We start from the raw sequence: 22,579 nt of genomic DNA on the forward strand, positions 1-22,579 counted from the left end.
GACTCAAATCCTCCCACCCCTTCCTGTCCTGGGGTTACTTACAACAGGCAGGATTCACCTCTTGGAAGTTCTAACTTTCTCTCCAAGGCCCTGTTGGTCAGGACCCAGAGATAGAGGTCAGGGTATCCATGTCAGGGCACATAGATAGGGGTCAGACTGTCTTTTTCAGACCGTCTCTGGAAAGCAAATTAGACACCATACAGGAGACATAGAGTCAAAATCATAGTAAATAATAGTTAAATGTATTAATGATCATATAAAATTGATTGTCAATAATTCATTATTTTAAAAGGATAATAAGTGATTAATTCATGAGATTATTAAAAATCATTCAAAAGGATAAGATGCATATGATGAAGAGGCAAGGGTGTCGGCCCACTCCCCCCTTCAGAGTCTACTGCCAAAGCCTTAGCTGCTCGCATTCTGAAAGGAACTCCCCAGACAGCTGCTATGAAAAGAGGGCTGGACCTGGAACCTGACATCCTTAGACAATATGCTGATTTATGACATCTCTGTGACACAGTGTGGCATAATCATCCACCCTGATGCACCTCACCTTGCAGCCAGCCCTGATGCTAAAGTCTACAACCCAAGAGAAACACCCCCATTTGGGTTGGCAGAGGTTAAGAGTTGCGCTGTTGATGATGTCTCTCAAGTTAAACACCTGATCACAGTTCGAGGCCAGGCCTGCCTTAAGAAAAACCACAAATACTACTATCAGGTTCAAGGCCAGCTGGCCTTAAGTGGCCTTCAGTGGTGTGATTTTATTACAGATACCCACACTGACTTCACAGTTGAAAGAATCTTTAGGGATGAGATCATCAACTCAATGTGACAAAAGCTGGATTATTTTTATCATAACATCTACATAGATATATTATTACATTGAGAGAACTTTAAAATGTAAAAAGTTTTATTTTTTATATACGTAATTCCTGTTGTAAATACTTTTTCCATACAATTATCTTTGCAGTTTACAATTTCAGTCAATGTTGCAGTGTACGTAAATGTATATGAGTTTTTTGTCTGCCGTTGGTCCCTACTTGCTTACGTTCCATAGTTGCAACAATCTGCTTTCAACCTTGTTTGTAGGTTATGCTATGAGTTGCTATGGAAGTAATTTGTTTTAATTAGTTTCACTGCAGTTACACGTTATTACCAAATGGATACATAAAAAGGCAAGTTTAAAAAATATTCTGTTTTTTTAAATGTAAAAGGTGTAAATGCATTTTACTCAGGAAAAACTTTTTACAGAAGGATTCACAACATTGTTCATTAATAACCATGAAAATAAACTTACCCCTAAATGCTTAAAAAGTTTAAACTATATATTTACAATATATATGGCACTTGTATTTACAATCTATCTGCCGGTTGACAGTGTCAACAGAAAATAGTGGGATTGAGAGGATACACTTCAGACTGGTTTGTCCCCTTTGATAACAAGAGGTCCCTGATAGTTTGACATTAGGCAACATATGGCCCACAGCTGATTGACTGAACCTACCATAGAAAGAGGAACAAGTCCATCCCAAATATGGTACTCCTTCACCCTGCGTATGGCCCTCTCAACTAAAATTCTCAGACGGGCAATAGCCTGTGTCTTCTGAGTATCCTCCAAGCTGAGCTGAGCGGATCTCTTCAGCGGAGGGATGATGAGTGTTGCCCCCACCTCTGACAGCATCTTCTCAATCTGGAACCCCTTGTCAGCCATTACTCCATCTCCTGGTTGAAGTAACTGCAAGATCTGCGATTGCCGAGTTATTTCTAAATCTGAGATGGAGCCGGTGTACAATTTTGATATAAATGTGACAACCCCACATGGGGCAATGCCAATTAATCCTTTAAAGGTGGTGTGGTTTTTATAGTTAGAAAAACTTTCCGACTGTAGTAAGAGAGAAGATGCTGTTTCACAACGGATCTCGGTGCAGTCTACTATCACTCTAACCTGAGGGCAGTAGAGCTTGAACTTGTCAGGCATTGTGGCCTGCACTTGCTCTCTTGTCATCCACAATGGTAGTGAGCCAAGAACTTGGTAAAGGTAGCTTGTCCATGTTAAAATGATTCGACTAACTGTAACAAGCTAACCTCAAAGATGGATGCCAAGGTTTTCTCCTGAAGCCCAGCTGCAACACGACAGAGAAACATGAAGAGTTCATCAATGAGCTGAAGTTTTAGTTGAGGTCTTGGCGTCTCTTGTGCTGTTCGCTGTGCCTTGGACCAGTACAAAAGCCTTGAAGCAGAGGGGTAAACTGACTCCCAAAACACAGTGAAAACCTCCTTTGAGCTGAACCTCGTGTAGTAATGGAAGTCCTCATCTGTGACACAGAACTTGAAAATCAGCGGCTTCGGCTGCTCTGTCAGCCGCTGGATTTCAAGTTCAAGTGACAAAACCTGAAGCTCCAACTCTTGAATCCTCCTTGCAGCACTATCCAGTTTACCTTAAAAGGTAGAAAAAGCATACAGTGTATGCTTTTTCTACCTTTTAAGGTACAAAAAAATCATATTGGTTTTTAACCTTGCTCTCACTATTTCAAGTGAGAGCAAGGTTACATCGTGTTACCTTGTGAGATACATTGTTAGTTTATAGAAAGCATACGATAGTTAACTATGCCAAAAAACTTTTTTTTTTTTTTTTTGCATTTATTTATGCTTTTAAGTTTTTCTTGCCTCATGCGTTTACTTTATATTAACAGGAAATGCAATTCAACATTACATTAAATAAAATATTTAGGGCAACAGATTATCACAAATGTTGGATGTTTATTGAACACAATATACAGTCATTGACTGAACATATTTGGGTTCGGTGTAAGCACTGAAAACATATTACAACATTGTGCAGAGCAAATTCATTATAAACATTCCAATATGGAACATTAACATAAGGTCATGAAAGCCTATAGTTATAAAAGTAATTTACTGCCACATAAAAAAAAATCAAATAAAATAATGCCAAATTTGTTTGAAACAAAAAGAGCTTGTTGAATTGCACTACACTCTAAAACCGCCAATTACAACTAATTTTCTAATTTCTTGTGCTTCGTTAAGAAGACATATTATATTAAGTCTGCAGAAATATATTTGAAAAACTTTAAATTAATTTATATTTTTAAATCCAGTTAACATTTAGAATTGCAAATGTTGACTGGACAAAAAACGCAAATCAAGTCAATATTTTATAAAAGTAGGCTAAGGCAAACACAATATTTTACACACAATATTTTACTATGGTAAATAGATTTTTGTTTGTGCTGTTGAAATGGGCTGTTAGAAACATTTGATAATAGCCTATATCAGAACAACATTTGTGAAATTAGATGTATTTTCGTTGTTTTGTTTATGATGGTATCTGCATTATGATGAGAAGATGGATCCTACAACAATTCTATATTCATATGACATATTTAATATAAATATATAATTCATGAACATGTGTAGTTAATTGTTGCATTTAATCTGCCTAATTTTAATGAACTGCAGACAAATGTGTCGAACATATTAGGCTTGTGTGTGGATATTTAATGTTAGAAGTGAAGTAAGAAGTAAGTTAGAAGTATATCAAAGGGAAATAGTGATTATTTAAGTGATGTCTAGGCCTACGTCAAGTTCACTCGTCACTGAATAAATGCTCATATAAAACTAACGTCAATCCTTTTAGTTAAAAACTTACAAAGTTGAACATATTCAATGTTTTTGTATTTATGTGCGTTTTATTAGTTATGTCCCATGTCAATGAGAGCGAACCTTATTTACGTTATTATAGGTTGTATTTTTACACAAAATGAATATTTTGGAAGTGAAATCTGAGAGGTGAATATTAGGGGTGTAACGGTACAGAAAGCTGACGTTTGGTACGTACCTCAGTACAGCTGTTTTTTTTTTGTGTTTTTTTGTTTTTTTTTACAAAATTGCTTATTTCTTTTTTATTAAACAGTGGTTTCATTAATTCAGATAATGCTGTAAACTGTAAAGGGAGCTCTTACTTGCACATTAGCCTAAATTCAGAAGTTTTCTTTTTCCTTCAAAAAACATTTAGCATTATTTTACTTCCAAAGAAAAACCTGCTACTCTTTTTTTTTTTGTAATACTAACCAGGAGAAGGATGGTAGTCATAGTCATGATCTTTTGCCACTGCACCTGCAGGCAGTGCCTTCTCTGTGATGTTTCCTGGGACAGGCATCTCCTGAGATTCATCAGGGACAGCACCCCTAAAATGCTTCCTTGCTCTCTGGTAAACCGACTGCCGAGCATGTGAGCCTCTTTTTGGAGATGTGACATAAAATGATACTTATGATCATGAAATAAATTGTAAAGCACAGTAATATACAGTGATGTATTGATCAACTTAATGTATTACTAGGGCTTAATATACTATCCTACCTTTACCCCAGTCATTCCAGGGGAATCTTGACGGCACTGCTCCTTTTGTTATTCCAACCCGATCTCACGGCAATTCGTACTAATTTTACGAGGTGGCTAATTCGTACGAATTGATACGACCTCACTCGTACGAATTCATACGATTTTTGCTAATTCGTACATATTTTACGAGTTACCAAATTCGTATGAATTCATACGAATGACCTACCCCTGACCCCGCCCCTAAACCTACCCATCACGTGGGTTTAGACAAATCGTACAAATTCGTACGAGTGAGGTCGTACAAATTTTTACGACTTAGACACCTTTTATTCACTCGTATGAATTAGTACGAATTGGTCGTGAGATAGCGTTGGTTATTCTTTTCCTTCCACTGGCTGATGTGCATATATCACCTGGGGCAAAGTGCTGGCTACACACATAGGTACTCACACAAAGTATTTTAAAGCTCGGTCCCTCATCTCGTTTGATTGCCCTAACCCAATGGGCACGTATTTCTGCGTCCACTGGAAAATCATGGAAACTTAAATATATTTTTCATAATTATTATTATAAACTTTACCTTTCGTGTTGTTAGTTAACCAGTTCCGGAACTATCCAACGCGCCTAACGGCTAAACGGAAGTGCGTATACACGGCTTTGATGAACGGCGGAAGTTTTCTGACGTCACTGTGAAAAGGGCCTATTCATTCCGACAGGGACGGGGCACGTCAGATATACCACCTCAATTTATAAAAAAAATGGGTTGAGGCAGAGGCTGTGATGCTGGCGACGGTAGTGATTGGAGAGGATGATCTCGGACCAGAGGCGGTGCAAAAGACACAATCCCCCGCTCTGGTCCCGGGGGGAGATCACCTCTCACCCTCCCAGCTCATAGACCTCAAACAATTACAGGCGGATTTTGCCGACGTGTTCTCGCGCCTACCGGGTCGGACAGACCTCATCCAACACCATGTTGAGACCGAGCCGGGCGTGGTTGTACGCAGCCGACCATATAGATTCCCTGAACACAAAAAGAAAGTGGTTCAGGTCGAATTAGAGGCAATGCTAGAGATGGGGGTTATAGAAGAATCCAACAGTGACTGGGCAAGCCCGATCGCTTTGGTTCTAAAACCAGACGGCTCGGTCCGTTTCTGCGTGGATTATAGGAAAGTCAACGCAGTGTCGAAATTTGATGCATATCCCATGCCACGGATTGACGAATTGCTTGATCGGCTAGGTACTGCTCGTCTTTATTCGACACTGGACTTGACAAAGGGTTACTGGCAGATCCCCTTGTCTCCAGTAACCAAAGAAAAAAACGCTTTTACCACGCCGTTTAGATTGCACCAATTCGTTACGCTTCCTTTCGGGCTGTTCGGGGCACCCGCAACTTTTCACCGCCTGATGGACTGAATTCTTTGGCCGCATGCTGCATATGCCGCTGCCTATCTGGATGATATCATCATTTATAGTGGTGACTGGCAGCGTCATATGCAGCATTTGCGAGCAGTCCTCAGGTCGCTGAGAAGGGCGGGGCTCACGGCCAACCCGAAGAAGTGTGCAATTGGGCGGGTGGAAGTAAGATATCTGGGCTTCCACTTGGGTCATGGGCAGGTGCGTCCCCAAATTAATAAGACCGCAGCGGTTGCGGCCTGCCCAAGACCCAAGACCAAAAAGGAGGTTAGACAGTTCCTGGGGCTGGCGGGATATTATAGGAGGTTTGTACCTAGTTATTCGGACCTTGCCAGCCCGCTGACTGATCTGACTAAAAAGGAACAACCAGATACAGTTCGGTGAACGGAGCAGTGCCAGCAGGCTTTCACTCAGTTAAAGGCGGCTCTGTGCGGTGGGCCGCTCCTACAAGCTCCTAACTTTTCTCTCCCTTTTTCTCTGCAGACTGATGCCTCGGACAGGGGGCTGGGTGCGGATGGCTGTAGGCCGGATGGCTCCCAGGCCTGAGTCGGGCGGTGGGGGTATGTGGCGAACGGGGCGTGGTTCTACGAGGTCTGCAGCGGGAGAGAGAGCTCAGAGTGGAGCGGCAGGTAAGTAGGTCAAGAACAGATGACGAACACCTGTTTCTGATTGCAGTAATTCCCGTGGAGAGAGCGCACTTCAGCCGTGGCCGGGAGGGAGTCGAGAGAGAGAGTTGGACTGGGCTGACACAGAGAGTCTGATTGAGAAGGAGCGATCCATATCGTGGAGAAACTGAGTTATCACACACACACGTGTGTTTGTTTTGTTTTGAAAAGACTGAATAAAGAAAGCGAGTCCCAGTCAAAGCCGACCCCTGTCTTCTTCCTTCCTGACACAACGAACTTTACTACACTTAGATTCATTCATTGTCCTTCTGGTGTCCACCTGCTGTCATTTTTGTATCGATACTCCCATCTCACTGGGCATTCCTATGTCTTCAGTGGTAACTTTTTCAAACGATTTTCAAACTGGTCGGGTCACAGCTCTTTTCACACTGCGTGACTATCTGGGGTATCATTCAGTCACTGCTGTGTTCACACTGACCGGTGGATCGGCGACAGGTTTCCCACTGCATGACTATACAAGAGGAACAATCGCCGACAACTCTCTCTCTCCAGTGCGCAAACTACACTTCCCAACTAAACACACATGCAATGTGACAAGTAAACAACGCGAGATCACACGTATACGTCAGGCCTGAGTTCTTGAGACTTGGAATTGTTATTAAAAATTATAAACTGCACAAAGTTTGCTCTAAATTGTCTGTGTGCTGATTTGCAGAGAATAAGAAAATAGATTATGGCGGAGGAAATTGCTGGCGAGACAGAGGGAGCAATGATAGTGTTCTGCAAAGAGAGCTTGAGGTAAATAAGTGATTTTGTAATGTGCTGCTGCTGGACGTGCAAACGTCTGGGCTTTGTTTCTGTTTGATAGAATTGTATATTCTGTCTATAACTCCTCCCTGAACCTGCCCTGTATCTTGCTCTCTCATTGGCCTTCACTCATCGCCCATGTCATTTTCAGTCAACTCATTTAACACAGCAGCATTATAAATCGCAGACTCTGATCACATCTTATTTGATCATTCACACTGCATGATTGTCACTCGTGTGAACAAGCACCGATTTGCCAATGATTCTGGGCATTTGTCTGCGTTTTTCGCAAAACCTGTCGGTGAGCTAAAATCGGGCAATGTGAAATTGGCATTAATTGTGATTTATAACTGGGGAATGCCACATGCGTGGTGTGGAAAGATGTTTCCATTCTGTTTGGCTGCTTTGGATCCTGCTGGATCATTCACATCAATTGTTCAACTGTTCTTAATTATCTGAGCAAACATACCAGGATTACATTCCTTAGGGTTTTTGACCCCGGCATCTTGATGGAAGAATCCAAATAAAGGATACAATATCTTTGATATACATCCAATTCTCTTGACACTCCACTCAGATTTGTGTAAAAGAAAGTTTGACATGATGATCAATATTTAGTGAAATATGATCTTTAATCTGCAAATAATTACTTGGTTGGCCACACACTGACTTACATAAGACATCAAGTATAAAAGTAGGGAGAAATACTTCATAGAGCATCACTGCAGCATCGCTGAGATTTTGACGGCACATTCTGAAATAAGCATGTAAGTATTTAGCACATTCCTACATTTCAGTCCAAATCATTTTCAGACAGTGTATTTTTGGTTTTGTATCACAAAAGAACAAAATGCATACAGGCTAGGAATGAAGTAAATGTGAGAGAGATCTCAAATTAAAAATTGTCGTCATTTAAGTCAAGTACATAAAAATCTGCCAGTGAAGCAATGTATGTATCATTTACATTTCACTTAATATTCAGTGGTTTACTTTTTATGTTTAGCTATTTTTTTTTAAATTATTATTATTATTATCATAAAACAAGCCTAAGATACTGATTAAGTGTATTTATTTATTGTTTTGTTGTGCATTTCCAGTATCTTTGTGCTTGTTTGTTTCATGTTGTAACGTTTTCTTATAATGCAGAGGCATATATTACGTTTTCTGCTCATTCATTCCCAGGTTTACCATGGAAAAGCTGACACTTCTGCTTCTTTTCGCGGCATTCTCTCAGGGGGATGCAGCAGGTCACTATTGCAATAAATATTGTTATTACAGTGAAAGCAAATAATACATTTAATATTCTTTTAAAATGTTATGTTCTTGAATTTGAATAACTTAAACCGGTTATGACATTTATCCAAAAGCCTATTTAAAGTGTCTACATGACCTACATGTTGTTGGGTTATTGAGCATAATCGGTGTGATTTTGTGTGTATATACACTCACTGTGTCTTGAATATTACAGATGATGGCTGCCCCCCTGGATGGTCAGCATGTGGACTGAAATGTGTCAAATTCTTCTCACAACCACTTGACTGGTTTTCAGCTGAGGTAACTCTACTTACAACAATATTACTACAATGCAACATATTTTTATGCACCACTATCAAGGTCCGATTGGAATTGTGATCATATTAAAAACAATCTGCCTTTTCAGAAGCACTGTCAGACTTTTGGTGGAAATCTGGCATCGGTGCACAATAAATATCAAAACGATCTTCTGCTGAGCTTGGTGCCTGGTACGACACAAACTTGGATTGGCGGTCATGATAATGTAAAAGTAAGTGTTTATGCAGATGATAAAACATTTGGTTTAATACTATTTTTTACTATTGTTCTTAATGTTATGACTTGTGATATATTTCTAAGTGAAATAGCTTAAGACGTATATGTTTGAACACTTGAGATGTTGTGAGCTCTTGTTATACAGCATGAATGTTGCACATGGTCAGTCAGTGGCATCACATGAGCTTGAAGTCAGAATCAGAGATTTGAGCTTTTATGGTTTGTGCCATAGATTTAAAAAAAAAGAGAAGAAAACAAAAAATGGCTTTGTAAAGGATTTGCTTAAAGACCAGAGAATATTCCATTCCGTGTATGTACTTGTATATCAGTGTGTTTTTCTTGATGTACATGCTAGAGCTAGAAGCTTACATGATGTGGCTGTGTTTAATTTCGGATATTTAATTAACTTTATCATTGTCAACATGTTTAAAAATTATCATTGGCTCATAAGCTGCCCTACTTCCAAAACAATGTAGCTGTAAAAAACAAAACAAAACAAAAAAAAAGTTTGATCATCCACAACAGCTGTGTATAAAATGACACTGTGCACGCCGGCCTAAGAACAAGAAATCATGTAGGAAGGAATTACATTTTAATGGGGGATCAAAACTTTTCTTTAAAACACTTTAGAATTTAAATTTAAAAATATAACTATTATCGAAACTGCATAATTTTTTTTAAAATGTTATTTATGCATATGTTTAAGACTACAACATATTTGTTGTGGGTTTTTAGTTAAATTTCATAATAGAATAAGCTATTCATTCACTGCAACAACTTAACAGACAGGCAGTGATCGCCAGGAATTGCCATACAAGCTTTTAAAGGGATAGTTCACCCAAAAATTAGCCTGTGGTGTTTATCTGCTGACCCCCAGGGCATCAACATGTAGGTGTGTTTGTTTCTTCAGTAGAACACAAATGAAGATTTTTAACTCAAACGTTGCCGTATAATGCATGTCAATGGGGTCTAATTAGAATTAGTTCTACTGAAGAAACAAGCGTACAGTCACAATTCACCAGTGTGAGTGCCCGTGATCACCACCAGAGGGCACTCCACCCCGGACTGTCACTCCATCACAAACTACATTACCCATAATCCTTTCCCCGGACTCATTAGCACTCAATGTTCACAACTGTGTCTCATCACCTCATTACCTCTGCCTATATAAGCCTGGTTATCTCTGTCATTCGTGGTGAAGTCTTGTTTAAGCCTAGTTCCCACTGCCCAATTTTTGCCCCGATTTTGAGTCGCCAACAGGTTTTGCGAAATCGCCGACAAATGCCCGAGATCACAGGCAAATCGGTGCTCGTGCACGCAAGTGACAATCACGCAGTGTGAATAATCAAAGACGCGATCAGAGAGAATCGCCGACGAGTCGCCGACGCCGGTGAGATATTTGGCAAGCTAAATATCTGGAGCTGTCGGCGATTGAAACTCCTGCTGTGTGAACTGCGTTCTGACTGAAAATTACATCGGCGATGACCGACAGCCAATGAGAGAGTGAGATACAGGGCAGCGGGAGGTTCAGGGAGGAGTTATAAAGCAGAATTTCAGTATTTTAATAGATATATTTACAATTCTATCAAACGGAAACAAAGGCCAAACATTTGCACATCCAGCCACAGCAGCAGCACATTACAAAATTGTTTATTTACCTCAAACTGTCTTTGCAGAACAAAATCCTGGCTCCCTCTGTCTCTCCAACAATTTCTTCTGAAATAATCTTTTTTTCTTTTTCTCCACAAATCAGCGCACATACAATTTGAAGCAAACTTTGTGCAGTTTATCATTTTAATAACAATTCAAAGTCTCGCCCGAGAACTCCGGTCTGACGCACGTGTGATCTCACGTTGTTTACTTGTCACATCGCACGTGTGTTTGGGAAACGTAGTTTGCGCACGGGAGAGAGAGAGAGTTGTCAGCGATTCTTCCTCTTGTTCACTCATGCAGTGTGAACTCCTCTGTCGTCAAACCACCGGTCAGTGTGAACACAGCAGTGACTGAATTATACCCCAGATAGTCATGCAGTGTGAAAAGAGCAGTGACCCGACGAGTTTGAAAATCGTGCAGTCTGAACTAGGCTTTAGTGTCACAGCTGTATTTCTGAGCGTTTCTCTGGTTTCATGTATCTTGGTCTTTGATTTCTTGCCTTCTACGTGGATTACCCTTTTGCCTGTTCCTTCTGTTTTGTTTGCCTTTTCGGACTGATTTCCTGTTATGACCTTTTGCCTGTTCTATTGACTACCACTTTGGATTACCCTTCAATAAATACTGCGTTTGGATCTTCAACCAACCTTCTGTCTCAGAGCAGTTCGTAACACGTACACTGAAAAAACAATAAGTAGAATTTACTCTAATTTTTAATTACTCTAATTTTTATTTTGCAAGTTTTTGCATAGATTTTTTCAAGTAAATTTAACACCTAAGGAAATTAAGTAAAATTACTTAACTATAAGCTGAGTAAAATTTACTAAAGGGTTACTTCAGCGATTAGCATATGGCTTTGTATCAGTAGAAACCCTGGAGTATATTCAAATGACCATGCTCCCCCCTCTTTTATCCCCCAGAGATGAGAGATTTATGCATTTTATTTCTGAAAAAATTCCTCTCGTGACGCAAATATCGTCAATTTGCGTCACGAGAGGAATTTTTTTCAGAAATAAAATGCATAAATCTCTCAGAATGAGGAATGTTTGCCCAGAGGCTAAATACTACAGCCAGCAGAGGGAGCCATTTCCGCATGTTTTCAACTAGTGCATGGGGAATGGAGATCGCACTTACAGCACAGCTCAGCTACAGGCATTAATTTAAACGGATCCTAAGCAATGTAAGTGTTTTAACTTCTCAAAATAATTTCCATGAAAGTTAAGCTTCCAAAGGTATGAACTGAAAACACGCCAGACTGAAAACGTGTTGTGAATGTATGCCGCGAATATGGTTGCGATTACCTCAGCTCTCATCACGAGAGCTCATCAACTCATTTATGACGTTAAATGTAATCTGACTCCTAATCTGAGACTGCTGTGAGACTCACACGGCAACTCGATCGTTATATTGAACACACGTTCAGTATTTAAGGGTGTACTCACACTAGCCAGTTTGAACCGTGCTCGAGTGCGTTTGACCACCAAAGCGCGATTCGTTTGACTAGTGTAAGTGCTCCGAACCTTACCCGGGCGCGGCTCGATTAGCCGGTTCAGTTGGACTCGGGCGCGGTTTGCATGCAGTGTGAGCGCTAACCGTGCTGGAGTCCAAAGCTGCAAAGTCCTTGCTGCACTTCAGCTGGTACCTTGCAAACCTCCTCATACGAGCAGCACGATTACGTGAAAATTTTCGCGCCACTAAGGCGACACATCTGTTTAACAACAGGCTGTGAGAGGGCTGTGGACCAAACGACACAAAATTATCCACAAAGAAAACAGAGCGATGGACTCCATTGTGTTCAGAGCGCCGCTCTTCCTGTTTATCCCGAAACCGTCGCACCATAATGACGTAAGCGTGCTCCGGCACGAATGCTGAAACCCTATGTGAGTGCAGGCCAGAGGGGAGTGGGGAGGGGGGACAATCATACTCGGGCCCGGTTCATGGCAACCGTGCCTAGTGTGAGTACACCCTAATTGTACTTTCTGAACTCAGTCACTGTAATCCAGTAGGTGGCTTTGGGAATGGCCTCACAGGGCAGCGAAGCATTCTGGGAATTGTAGTCTTTCATCCCCATGAGACAAAAATACATTTTCTGTCTTTTCTCAGTCTAGAAAGCACCAAATTCAAAAATTATTTCACATTTCTACTACATTAATGACCCAGTTTAAATACAGATTCATCTTCCCAGCGCTGAAGTACCCCTTAAGTGCACAAGTACATATAACTTGGCCTGTTACATTTTATTGTGTCATTTTTACTTACAAATTGGATGTAGTTAATATAATTAAGTAAATCTATTGACTCTTTTTAATGCATTTTACTTGTTTTATACAGTGCTGGTTATTACCATATTTTATATTAATTTAAATCACTGATCCTTTTAATACAGTTTACTTGTTTTATGCAGTGCTGGTTATTTTAAATTAAATTAAATGTTGCTTTTATAATGTGACAAAATAATACTGTTACAATGTTACGAACTGCTCTGAGACAGAAGGTTGAAGATCCAAACGCAGTATTTATTAAAGGGTAATCCAAAATCGTAGTCCATTAAACAGGCAAAAGGTCATACACAGGTAGGCAGTTCAATCAGGCAAACAAAACAAGGGACAGAGGCAAAAGGGTAATCCGAGACAGGCAAGAAATCCAAAGAACCAAGAAACATGAAACCATAGAAACGCTCAGAAATGCAGTTGACACAAAACAAGACTTCGCAATGAATGACAGAGATAACCAGGCTTATATAGGCAGAGGTAATGAGACACAGGCGTAAACATTGAGTGATAATGAGTACGGGGAAAGGATTATGGGTAATGTAGTTTGTGATGGAGTGACAGTCCGGGGTGGAGTGCCCTCTGGTGGTGATCACGGACACTCACACTGGTGAATTGTGGCATAGCCCCCCCTCAAGGGAGCGGCTTCCAGACGCTCCTAAAATTGTCCAGGAGGGAGGCGGAGTGGAGGCAGACCCGGGGGCGGGATGGAGGGCCATGCCCATGTAGTAGAAGAGGGCCTGGAGATTCAGGCAGAGCAGTAGGCCTGTATGGAGCTGGCCGGGCAGATGACCAGGGTGGCGCAGACCGGGCAGATGACCAGGGTGGCGCAGGCGACCGGAAACGGAGCCGGCAGTCTTGAAGACCCCCACGGTGGAGCAGACGACCAGCACAGCAGCGCAGGTGAGGTTGAAGACCCCCACGGCAGAGCAGGTGGTCCAGCCAGAGACTTCTCCGGACTCGGGGCACGAGGCGGGGTCCTCTCCGGACTCGGGGCAGGAGGCACTCGGGGCACGAGGCGGGGTCCACTCCGGACTCGGGGCAGGAGGCACTCGGGGCACGAGGCGGGGCCCTCTCCGGACTCGGGGCAGTGGCTGGAGGTTCTGGAAGGTCTGCTCAGACGACACGAGGCTCTGGAAGGTCTGCTCAGACGACACGAGGCTCTGGAAGGTCTGCTCAGGCGACACGAGGCTCTGGAAGGTCTGCTCAGGCGACACGAGGCTCTGGAAGGTCTGCTCAGGCGACACGAGGCTCTGGAAGGTCTGCTCAGGCGACACGAGGCTCTGGAAGGTCTGCTCAGGCGACACGAGGCTCTGGAAGGTCTGCTCAGGCGACACGAGGCTCTGGAAGGTCTGCTCAGGCGACACGAGGCTCTGGAAGGTCTGCTCAGGCGACACGAGGCTCTGGAAGGTCTGCTCAGGCGACACGAGGCTCTGGAAGGTCTGCTCAGGCGACACGAGGCTCTGGAAGGTCTGCTCAGGCGACACGAGGCTCTGGAAGGTCTGCTCAGGCGACACGAGGCTCTGGAAGGTCTGCTCAGGCGACACGAGGCTCTGGAAGGTCTGCTCAGGCGACACGAGGCTCTGGAAGGTCTGCTCAGGCGACACGAGGCTCTGGAAGGTCTGCTCAGGCGACACGAGGCTCTGGAAGGTCTGCTCAGGCGACACGAGGCTCTGGAAGGTCTGCTCAGGCGACACGAGGCTCTGGAAGGTCTGCTCAGGCGACACGAGGCTCTGGAAGGTCTGCTCAGGCGACACGAGGCTCTGGAAGGTCTGCTCAGGCGACACGAGGCTCTGGAAGGTCTGCTCAGGCGACACGAGGCTCTGGAAGGTCTGCTCAGGCGACACGAGGCTCTGGAAGGTCTGCTCAGGCGACACGAGGCTCTGGAAGGTCTGCTCAGGCGACACGAGGCTCTGGAAGGTCTGCTCAGGCGACACGAGGCTCTGGAAGGTCTGCTCAGGCGACACGAGGCTCTGGAAGGTCTGCTCAGGCGACACGAGGCTCTGGAAGGTCTGCTCAGGCGACACGAGGCTCTGGAAGGTCTGCTCAGGCGACACGAGGCTCTGGAAGGTCTGCTCAGGCGACACGAGGCTCTGGAAGGTCTGCTCAGGCGACACGAGGCTCTGGAAGGTCTGCTCAGGCGACACGAGGCTCTGGAAGGTCTGCTCAGGCGACACGAGGCTCTGGAAGGTCTGCTCAGGCGACACGAGGCTCTGGAAGGTCTGCTCAGGCGACACGAGGCTCTGGAAGGTCTGCTCAGGCGACACGAGGCTCTGGAAGGTCTGCTCAGGCGACACGAGGCTCTGGAAGGTCTGCTCAGGCGACACGAGGCTCTGGAAGGTCTGCTCAGGCGACACGAGGCTCTGGAAGGTCTGCTCAGGCGACACGAGGCTCTGGAAGGTCTGCTCAGGCGACACGAGGCTCTGGAAGGTCTGCTCAGGCGACACGAGGCTCTGGAAGGTCTGCTCAGGCGACACGAGGCTCTGGAAGGTCTGCTCAGGCGACACGAGGCTCTGGAAGGTCTGCTCAGGCGACACGAGGCTCTGGAAGGTCTGCTCAGGCGACACGAGGCTCTGGAAGGTCTGCTCAGGCGACACGAGGCTCTGGAAGGTCTGCTCAGGCGACACGAGGCTCTGGAAGGTCTGCTCAGGCGACACGAGGCTCTGGAAGGTCTGCTCAGGCGACACGAGGCTCTGGAAGGTCTGCTCAGGCGACACGAGGCTCTGGAAGGTCTGCTCAGGCGACACGAGGCTCTGGAAGGTCTGCTCAGGCGACACGAGGCTCTGGAAGGTCTGCTCAGGCGACACGAGGCTCTGGAAGGTCTGCTCAGGCGACACGAGGCTCTGGAAGGTCTGCTCAGGCGACACGAGGCTCTGGAAGGTCTGCTCAGGCGACACCAGGCTCTGGAAGGTCTGCTCAGGCGACACCAGGCTCTGGAAGGTCTGCTCAGGCGACACCAGGCTCTGGAAGGTCTGCTCAGGCTCAGGCGACACCAGGCTCTGGAAGGTCTGCTCAGGCTCAGGCGACACCAGGCTCTGGAAGGTCTGCTCAGGCTCAGGCGACACCAGGCTCTGGAAGGTCTGCTCAGGCTCAGGCGACACCAGGCTCTGGAAGGTCTGCTCAGGCTCAGGCGACACCAGGCTCTGGAAGGTCTGCTCAGGCTCAGGCGACACCAGGCTCTGGAAGGTCTGCTCAGGCTCAGGCGACACCAGGCTCTGGAAGGTCTGCTCAGGCTCAGGCGACACCAGGCTCTGGAAGGTCTGCTCAGGCTCAGGCGACACCAGGCTCTGGAAGGTCTGCTCAGGCTCAGGCGACACCAGGCTCTGGAAGGTCTGCTCAGGCGACACCAGGCTCTGGAAGGTCTGCTCAGGCGACACCAGGCTCTGGAAGGTCTGCTCAGACGACACCAGGCTCTGGAAGGTCTGCTCAGACGACACCAGGCTCTGGAAGGTCTGCTCAGGCGACACCAGGCTCTGGAAGGTCTGCTCAGGCGACACCAGGCTCTGGAAGGTCTGCTCAGGCGACACCAGGCTCTGGAAGGTCTGCTCAGGCGACACCAGGCTCTGGAAGGTCTGCTCAGGCGACACGAGGCTCTGGAAGGTCTGCTCAGGCGACACGAGGCTCTGGAAGGTCTGCTCAGGCGACACGAGGCTCTGGAAGGTCTGCTCAGGCGACACGAGGCTCTGGAAGGTCTGCTCAGGCGACACGAGGCTCTGGAAGGTCTGCTCAGGCGACACGAGGCTCTGGAAGGTCTGCTCAGGCGACACGAGGCTCTGGAAGGTCTGCTCAGGCGACACGAGGCTCTGGAAGGTCTGCTCAGGCGACACGAGGCTCTGGAAGGTCTGCTCAGGCGACACGAGGCTCTGGAAGGTCTGCTCAGGCGACACGAGGCTCTGGAAGGTCTGCTCAGGCGACACGAGGCTCTGGAAGGTCTGCTCAGGCGACACGAGGCTCTGGAAGGTCTGCTCAGGCGACACGAGGCTCTGGAAGGTCTGCTCAGGCGACACGAGGCTCTGGAAGGTCTGCTCAGGCGACACGAGGCTCTGGAAGGTCTGCTCAGGCGACACGAGGCTCTGGAAGGTCTGCTCAGGCGACACGAGGCTCTGGAAGGTCTGCTCAGGCGACACGAGGCTCTGGAAGGTCTGCTCAGGCGACACGAGGCTCTGGAAGGTCTGCTCAGGCGACACGAGGCTCTGGAAGGTCTGCTCAGGCGACACGAGGCTCTGGAAGGTCTGCTCAGGCGACACGAGGCTCTGGAAGGTCTGCTCAGGCGACACGAGGCTCTGGAAGGTCTGCTCAGGCGACACGAGGCTCTGGAAGGTCTGCTCAGGCGACACGAGGCTCTGGAAGGTCTGCTCAGACGACACGAGGCTCTGGAAGGTCTGCTCAGACGACACGAGGCTCTGGAAGGTCTGCTCAGACGACACGAGGCTCTGGAAGGTCTGCTCAGACGACACGAGGCTCTGGAAGGTCTGCTCAGACGACACGAGGCTCTGGAAGGTCTGCTCAGACGACACGAGGCTCTGGAAGGTCTGCTCAGACGACACGAGGCTCTGGAAGGTCTGCTCAGACGACACGAGGCTCTGGAAGGTCTGCTCAGACGACACGAGGCTCTGGAAGGTCTGCTCAGACGACACGAGGCTCTGGAAGGTCTGCTCAGACGACACGAGGCTCTGGAAGGTCTGCTCAGACGACACGAGGCTCTGGAAGGTCTGCTCAGACGACACGAGGCTCTGGAAGGTCTGCTCAGACGACACGAGGCTCTGGAAGGTCTGCTCAGACGACACGAGGCTCTGGAAGGTCTGCTCAGACGACACGAGGCTCTGGAAGGTCTGCTCAGACGACACGAGGCTCTGGAAGGTCTGCTCAGACGACACGAGGCTCTGGAAGGTCTGCTCAGACGACACGAGGCTCTGGAAGGTCTGCTCAGACGACACGAGGCTCTGGAAGGTCTGCTCAGACGACACGAGGCTCTGGAAGGTCTGCTCAGACGACACGAGGCTCTGGAAGGTCTGCTCAGACGACACGAGGCTCTGGAAGGTCTGCTCAGACGACACCAGGCTCTGGAAGGTCTGCTCAGACGACACCAGGCTCTGGAAGGTCTGCTCAGACGACACCAGGCTCTGGAAGGTCTGCTCAGACGACACCAGGCTCTGGAAGGTCTGCTCAGGCGACACCAGGCTCTGGAAGGTCTGCTCAGGCGACACCAGGCTCTGGAAGGTCTGCTCAGGCGACACCAGGCTCTGGAAGGTCTGCTCAGGCGACACCAGGCTCTGGAAGGTCTGCTCAGGCGACACCAGGCTCTGGAAGGTCTGCTCAGGCTCAGGCGACACCAGGCTCTGGAAGGTCTGCTCAGGCGACACCAGGCTCTGGAAGGTCTGCTCAGGCGACACCAGGCTCTGGAAGGTCTGCTCAGGCGACACCAGGCTCTGGAAGGTCTGCTCAGGCGACACCAGGCTCTGGAAGGTCTGCTGTCTTGTCCAAAGACACAGGCTCAGCGGCCATCTTGCCAGAGGACACCGGCTCGGCAGCCATCTTGTCCCATGACACTGGTTCGGCGGCCATCTTGTTCAAAGACACAGGCTCGGCGGCCCTCTTGTCACAGGACACAGGCTCGGCGGCCATCCTGTCACAGGACACAGGCTTGGCCACCATCTTGTTCAAAGACCACAGGCGTGGCAGATGTAGTGGAAATGTCACGATCCTCCTCCATGACACCCACTGTGAATGCGGAACCACTCAGTTGCAGTGCCAAGTCAATATAAAATTCAAAAGTCCAAGAAGGATCGTGCAATGGCATAGCTGAACTGAGTGGTTCAGATAATCCTCCCCGAAAAAATATCATGAGACATACCGTGTCCATCGTGGAGAGAGATATGCCAGTTCATTAAAGTCTTGCTAATAGTCCTCGATCGATCTGTCTCCCTGACGGAGACACATTATTTGTGTGGCTGGACTTCTTTGTGGACGGACGTTCACTTGGCTGCTGGATCTGTGCATGGCGAAGTCTTCCGTTACGAACTGCTCTGAGACAGAAGGTTGAAGATCCACACGCAGTATTTATTAAAGGGTAATCCAAAGTCGTAGTCCATAAAACAGGCAAAAGGTCATACACAGGTAGGCAGTTCAATCAGGCAAACAAAACAAGGGACAGAGGCAAAAGGGTAATCAGAGACAGGCAAGAAATCCAAAGAACCAAGAACCAAGAAACATGAAACCATAGAAACGCTCAGAAATGCAATTGACACTAAACAAGACTTCACCACGAATGACAGAGATAACCAGGCTTATATAGGCAGAGGTAATGAGGTGATGAGACACAGTTGTGAACATTGAGTGCTAATGAGTCCGGGGAAAGGATTATGGGTAATGTAGTTTGTGATGGAGTGACAGTCCAGGGTGGAGTGCCCTCTGGTGGTAATCACGGGCACTCACACTGGTGAATTGTGACAGACAATGTGCAGTTAAGGGTAATTTATTGACAAGAAATAAAAAATAAGCACATACAGAAACATGTAACTAATGCTTCACTCAGGTTTAAATGTTTAAGATAGCATCTTAATCTCTATCAAAACATTTTAAAAGCATTTAAAACTAAACACTGAAACAAAACATGAAATACAAATTCAGAAATGTGTAAACATTTGTTCAAAACAGTTTTTAACAGTTTTAGATTTAAACCCTCATTATCAACTCAGATGTTGTAATACAACATAAGATATCTGCATGCAACTAATACAAGTGTAAATGTAAAGGTTACACACAACATTATGGATGTCACAGGGTCCAGGTTTTTTTCAAGGGTACAGTTCTCCACACAAAAAACAAGACAGATAATTGCTTTTGGATGGAAACATGTAAAGTCAGTCAAGTTACTTATTAGTATCAAAACATTAACAGACTACTGTTACAATTAAAGCCAATAAAGGTAGAGTTCACCCAAAAATATCAATTAATGTTTATCTGCTTTCCCCAAGATATAGGTGACTTTGTTTCTTCAGGAGAACACAAATGAAGATTTTTAACTCCAACTGCTGCAGTTTGTCAGTCGTATAATATGTGTGAATGGAAACAATATCTATGAGAGCAAAAAAACATGCACAGACAAATCCTTATTAAACCCTGCGGCTCGTGGCGACACTAAGATGTCCTCAGACACGGAGCACCGGAAGTGATCTCTCACGCAGATCTCTACGCCAGATTGAGTACATTGAATGTAAAAAATTATATAAATATTGTTGCGTTTCTCGCACAAACCGATTGTTTTGTGTCTTAGAGTTTTACATTTGTTTGCTGTTTAGTCTGTCGACCAGAATGTCATAACCCAAAGCGTGTTTAAAAAAATGATCAAAAGAACTCAACGAAACGTTGTCATAACTATCTAACGTACCAAATCAGATAAGACACATTAAAACTTCTTGCATTAATGTAATACGAGGTTCTCGTCGCCATTTCCTCACAATAATGCTAGCATGCAATGCACAACATGAGAAATATACCCTGACCACGAATGAAGGATTTGTTCTCTCGGTTTACTCAGTCGGGTTCTTTCCGCGCATGCGCAGCTTCCTTGCTCCAAGACAACGTAAACTTTACTTGATTCTTTTAAATAGCTTCATGTACTTTATTAATTTGTGTAAATATGCCAGAAAGTCACAAGTGAAATTTACTTGTCTGTTGGATGTCTAATACTTACAAGTAAAAATTGTGTACATGTTTAGATTTGACTTAAAACTCTAGAGTTTTCACTTTTACAAGATTATTCTTAGCAAAATATGCATAATTTTTCCTGTTTTATTTAGTTTGCCATAAAATCATTTTTTACAGTGTACCTACATCTCGGATGCCCTGGGGGTCAGCAGATAAACATCACATTTTCGATGTTGGGTGAACGATACCTTTAAAGCTTTGTGATGATTGTAGCAGCTGCTGTGAGTTTGCCCAACACGTTTTTACAAAAAGAAAAGCTTAAGATGGATGCAATATGATTTTGGGCACACATATTTTATAAAAAGAAAAAAAATATATAATTCACTTATAAAGTGCAATAATAAGTGATTGTGTAAACAACACAGAACTGAAGGCTTTGTAACCTCTCCATTACCTCTTCAGGAAGGACACTTTATGTGGAGCGATGGATCTCTCTTTGATTACAGCAACTGGTGCAGTGGACAACCTGACAATAATGGCAATAATGAGAACGCTGTGGAAATAAACTATGGTATGAATATAACAGATTTCTTCAAACTAATTAAAAACAAATATAATTGCATTACTATATATATCAAAGTCTCAGAAAAATGATTTATCGATTGTTTATCTTGTTCTAGGTAACCACTGCTGGAATGACAATGTCAAAGAAACCCAATTTGCTTTTATTTGTGCTAGAAGTCTTTTTTAAAAGTCATTATTCACAAGTTCTTTGATTGAACATGCATTAAAACATTTTCTGAATTTTTCTATACTACAGAAATCTTAATCTTTTTAAATGGGAACCTACTTGAGTGATGATGATTTAAGAGTAATGGGAGCGTACAGATTCCCTTATGATGTAAGTCTGAATTTCCACCTCTTTAACTTTAATTTCTCCAATCAATAAAAAAGGCTTTTGAAAAAGGCTTTGTTTTGTAGTATTGGCTCAAACATATGTCAGTCGGGAGGGTTATTTACTTATATCATTTAAATATAAGTAAATAAAGTATATTTTGTTTCATTTTGATGGTGTATGGACTAAAAAATCTGTGTGTGTTTGTCCGTCTCGTGATTTGTGTGTGGTCTGCTTGGGAGCATACATTTTATGTTGATATAAAAAAATGGTGTATATTTTGCAACATAGCCGGTGAATAATTTTTATGATGTATATTATGATAAATGCCTTTCTCCACTGACATTTTAAGTTGTTCAAATCGGTTCTAAGGATACTGACGGACACTGAAGGTAGACTGAGATGACAAACAGGAACATGGTTAGTGTAACATTAGCAACACAATATTAGCTGTTTGATAAGGTAGTCATAAAAAGTCGCAATTGAGAGATATAAAGTCAGAGTTCTGAGATAAAAAAGTTGCAATTGCGTGTCAGAATTGCGTGATATAAAGTCACAATTCTGAGATATAAAGTCAGAATTCTAAGATATAAAGTTGCAATTGTGTGATACAAAGTCAGAATTCTGAGATAAAAAGTTGCAATTGAGAGATATAAAGTCAGAATTCTAAGATATAAAGTTGCAATTGTGTGATACAAAGTCAGAATTCTGAGATAAAAAGTTGCAATTGAGAGATATAAAGTCAGAATTCTGAGATATAAAGTCAGAATTCTGAGATATAAAGTCAGAATTCTGAGATATAAAGTTGCAATTGTGTGATACAAAGTCAGAATTCTGAGATATAAAGTCAGAATTGTGTGATACAAAGTCAGAATTCTGAGATATAAAGTCAGAATTGTGAGATATAAAGTCAGAATTGTGAGATATAAAGTCAGAATTGTGAGATATAAAGTCAGAATTCTGAGATATAAAGTCAGAATTGAGAGATATAAAGTCAGAATTGTGAGATATAAAGTCACAATTCTGAGATATAAAGTCAGAATTGAGAGATATAAAGTCAGAATTGAGAGATATAAAGTCAGAATTGAGAGATATAAAGTCAGAATTGAGAGATA

General features: G+C 44.5%; 1 protein-coding gene across 1 annotated transcript; it reads left to right on the forward strand.

The window, feature by feature from the left end:
* The first annotated feature begins 7,931 nt into the window (after positions 1 to 7,931).
* On the forward strand, positions 7,932 to 21,526 carry LOC137075898 (galactose-specific lectin nattectin-like). Its single transcript, XM_067444851.1, has 6 exons — positions 7,932 to 7,978; positions 8,394 to 8,458; positions 8,680 to 8,765; positions 8,872 to 8,994; positions 21,032 to 21,140; positions 21,250 to 21,526. Coding segments are annotated over exons 1-6 (456 nt in total). The 5' UTR covers positions 7,932 to 7,976; the 3' UTR covers positions 21,321 to 21,526.
* The last annotated feature ends 1,053 nt before the right edge of the window (positions 21,527 to 22,579 follow it).

Source organism: Pseudorasbora parva, chromosome 5 (assembly GCF_024679245.1).
Source record: "Pseudorasbora parva isolate DD20220531a chromosome 5, ASM2467924v1, whole genome shotgun sequence".
NCBI classification, from domain to species: Eukaryota; Metazoa; Chordata; class Actinopteri; order Cypriniformes; family Gobionidae; genus Pseudorasbora; species Pseudorasbora parva.

Bases quoted from the DNA above. Each gene is read 5' to 3' on its own strand.
- LOC137075898 (XM_067444851.1), top strand. The intron at 8,459-8,679 runs GTCACTATTGCA...TGAATATTACAG, and splicing joins CTCTCAGGGGGATGCAGCAG to ATGATGGCTGCCCCCCTGGA. The intron at 21,141-21,249 runs GTATGAATATAA...ATCTTGTTCTAG, and splicing joins CGCTGTGGAAATAAACTATG to GTAACCACTGCTGGAATGAC.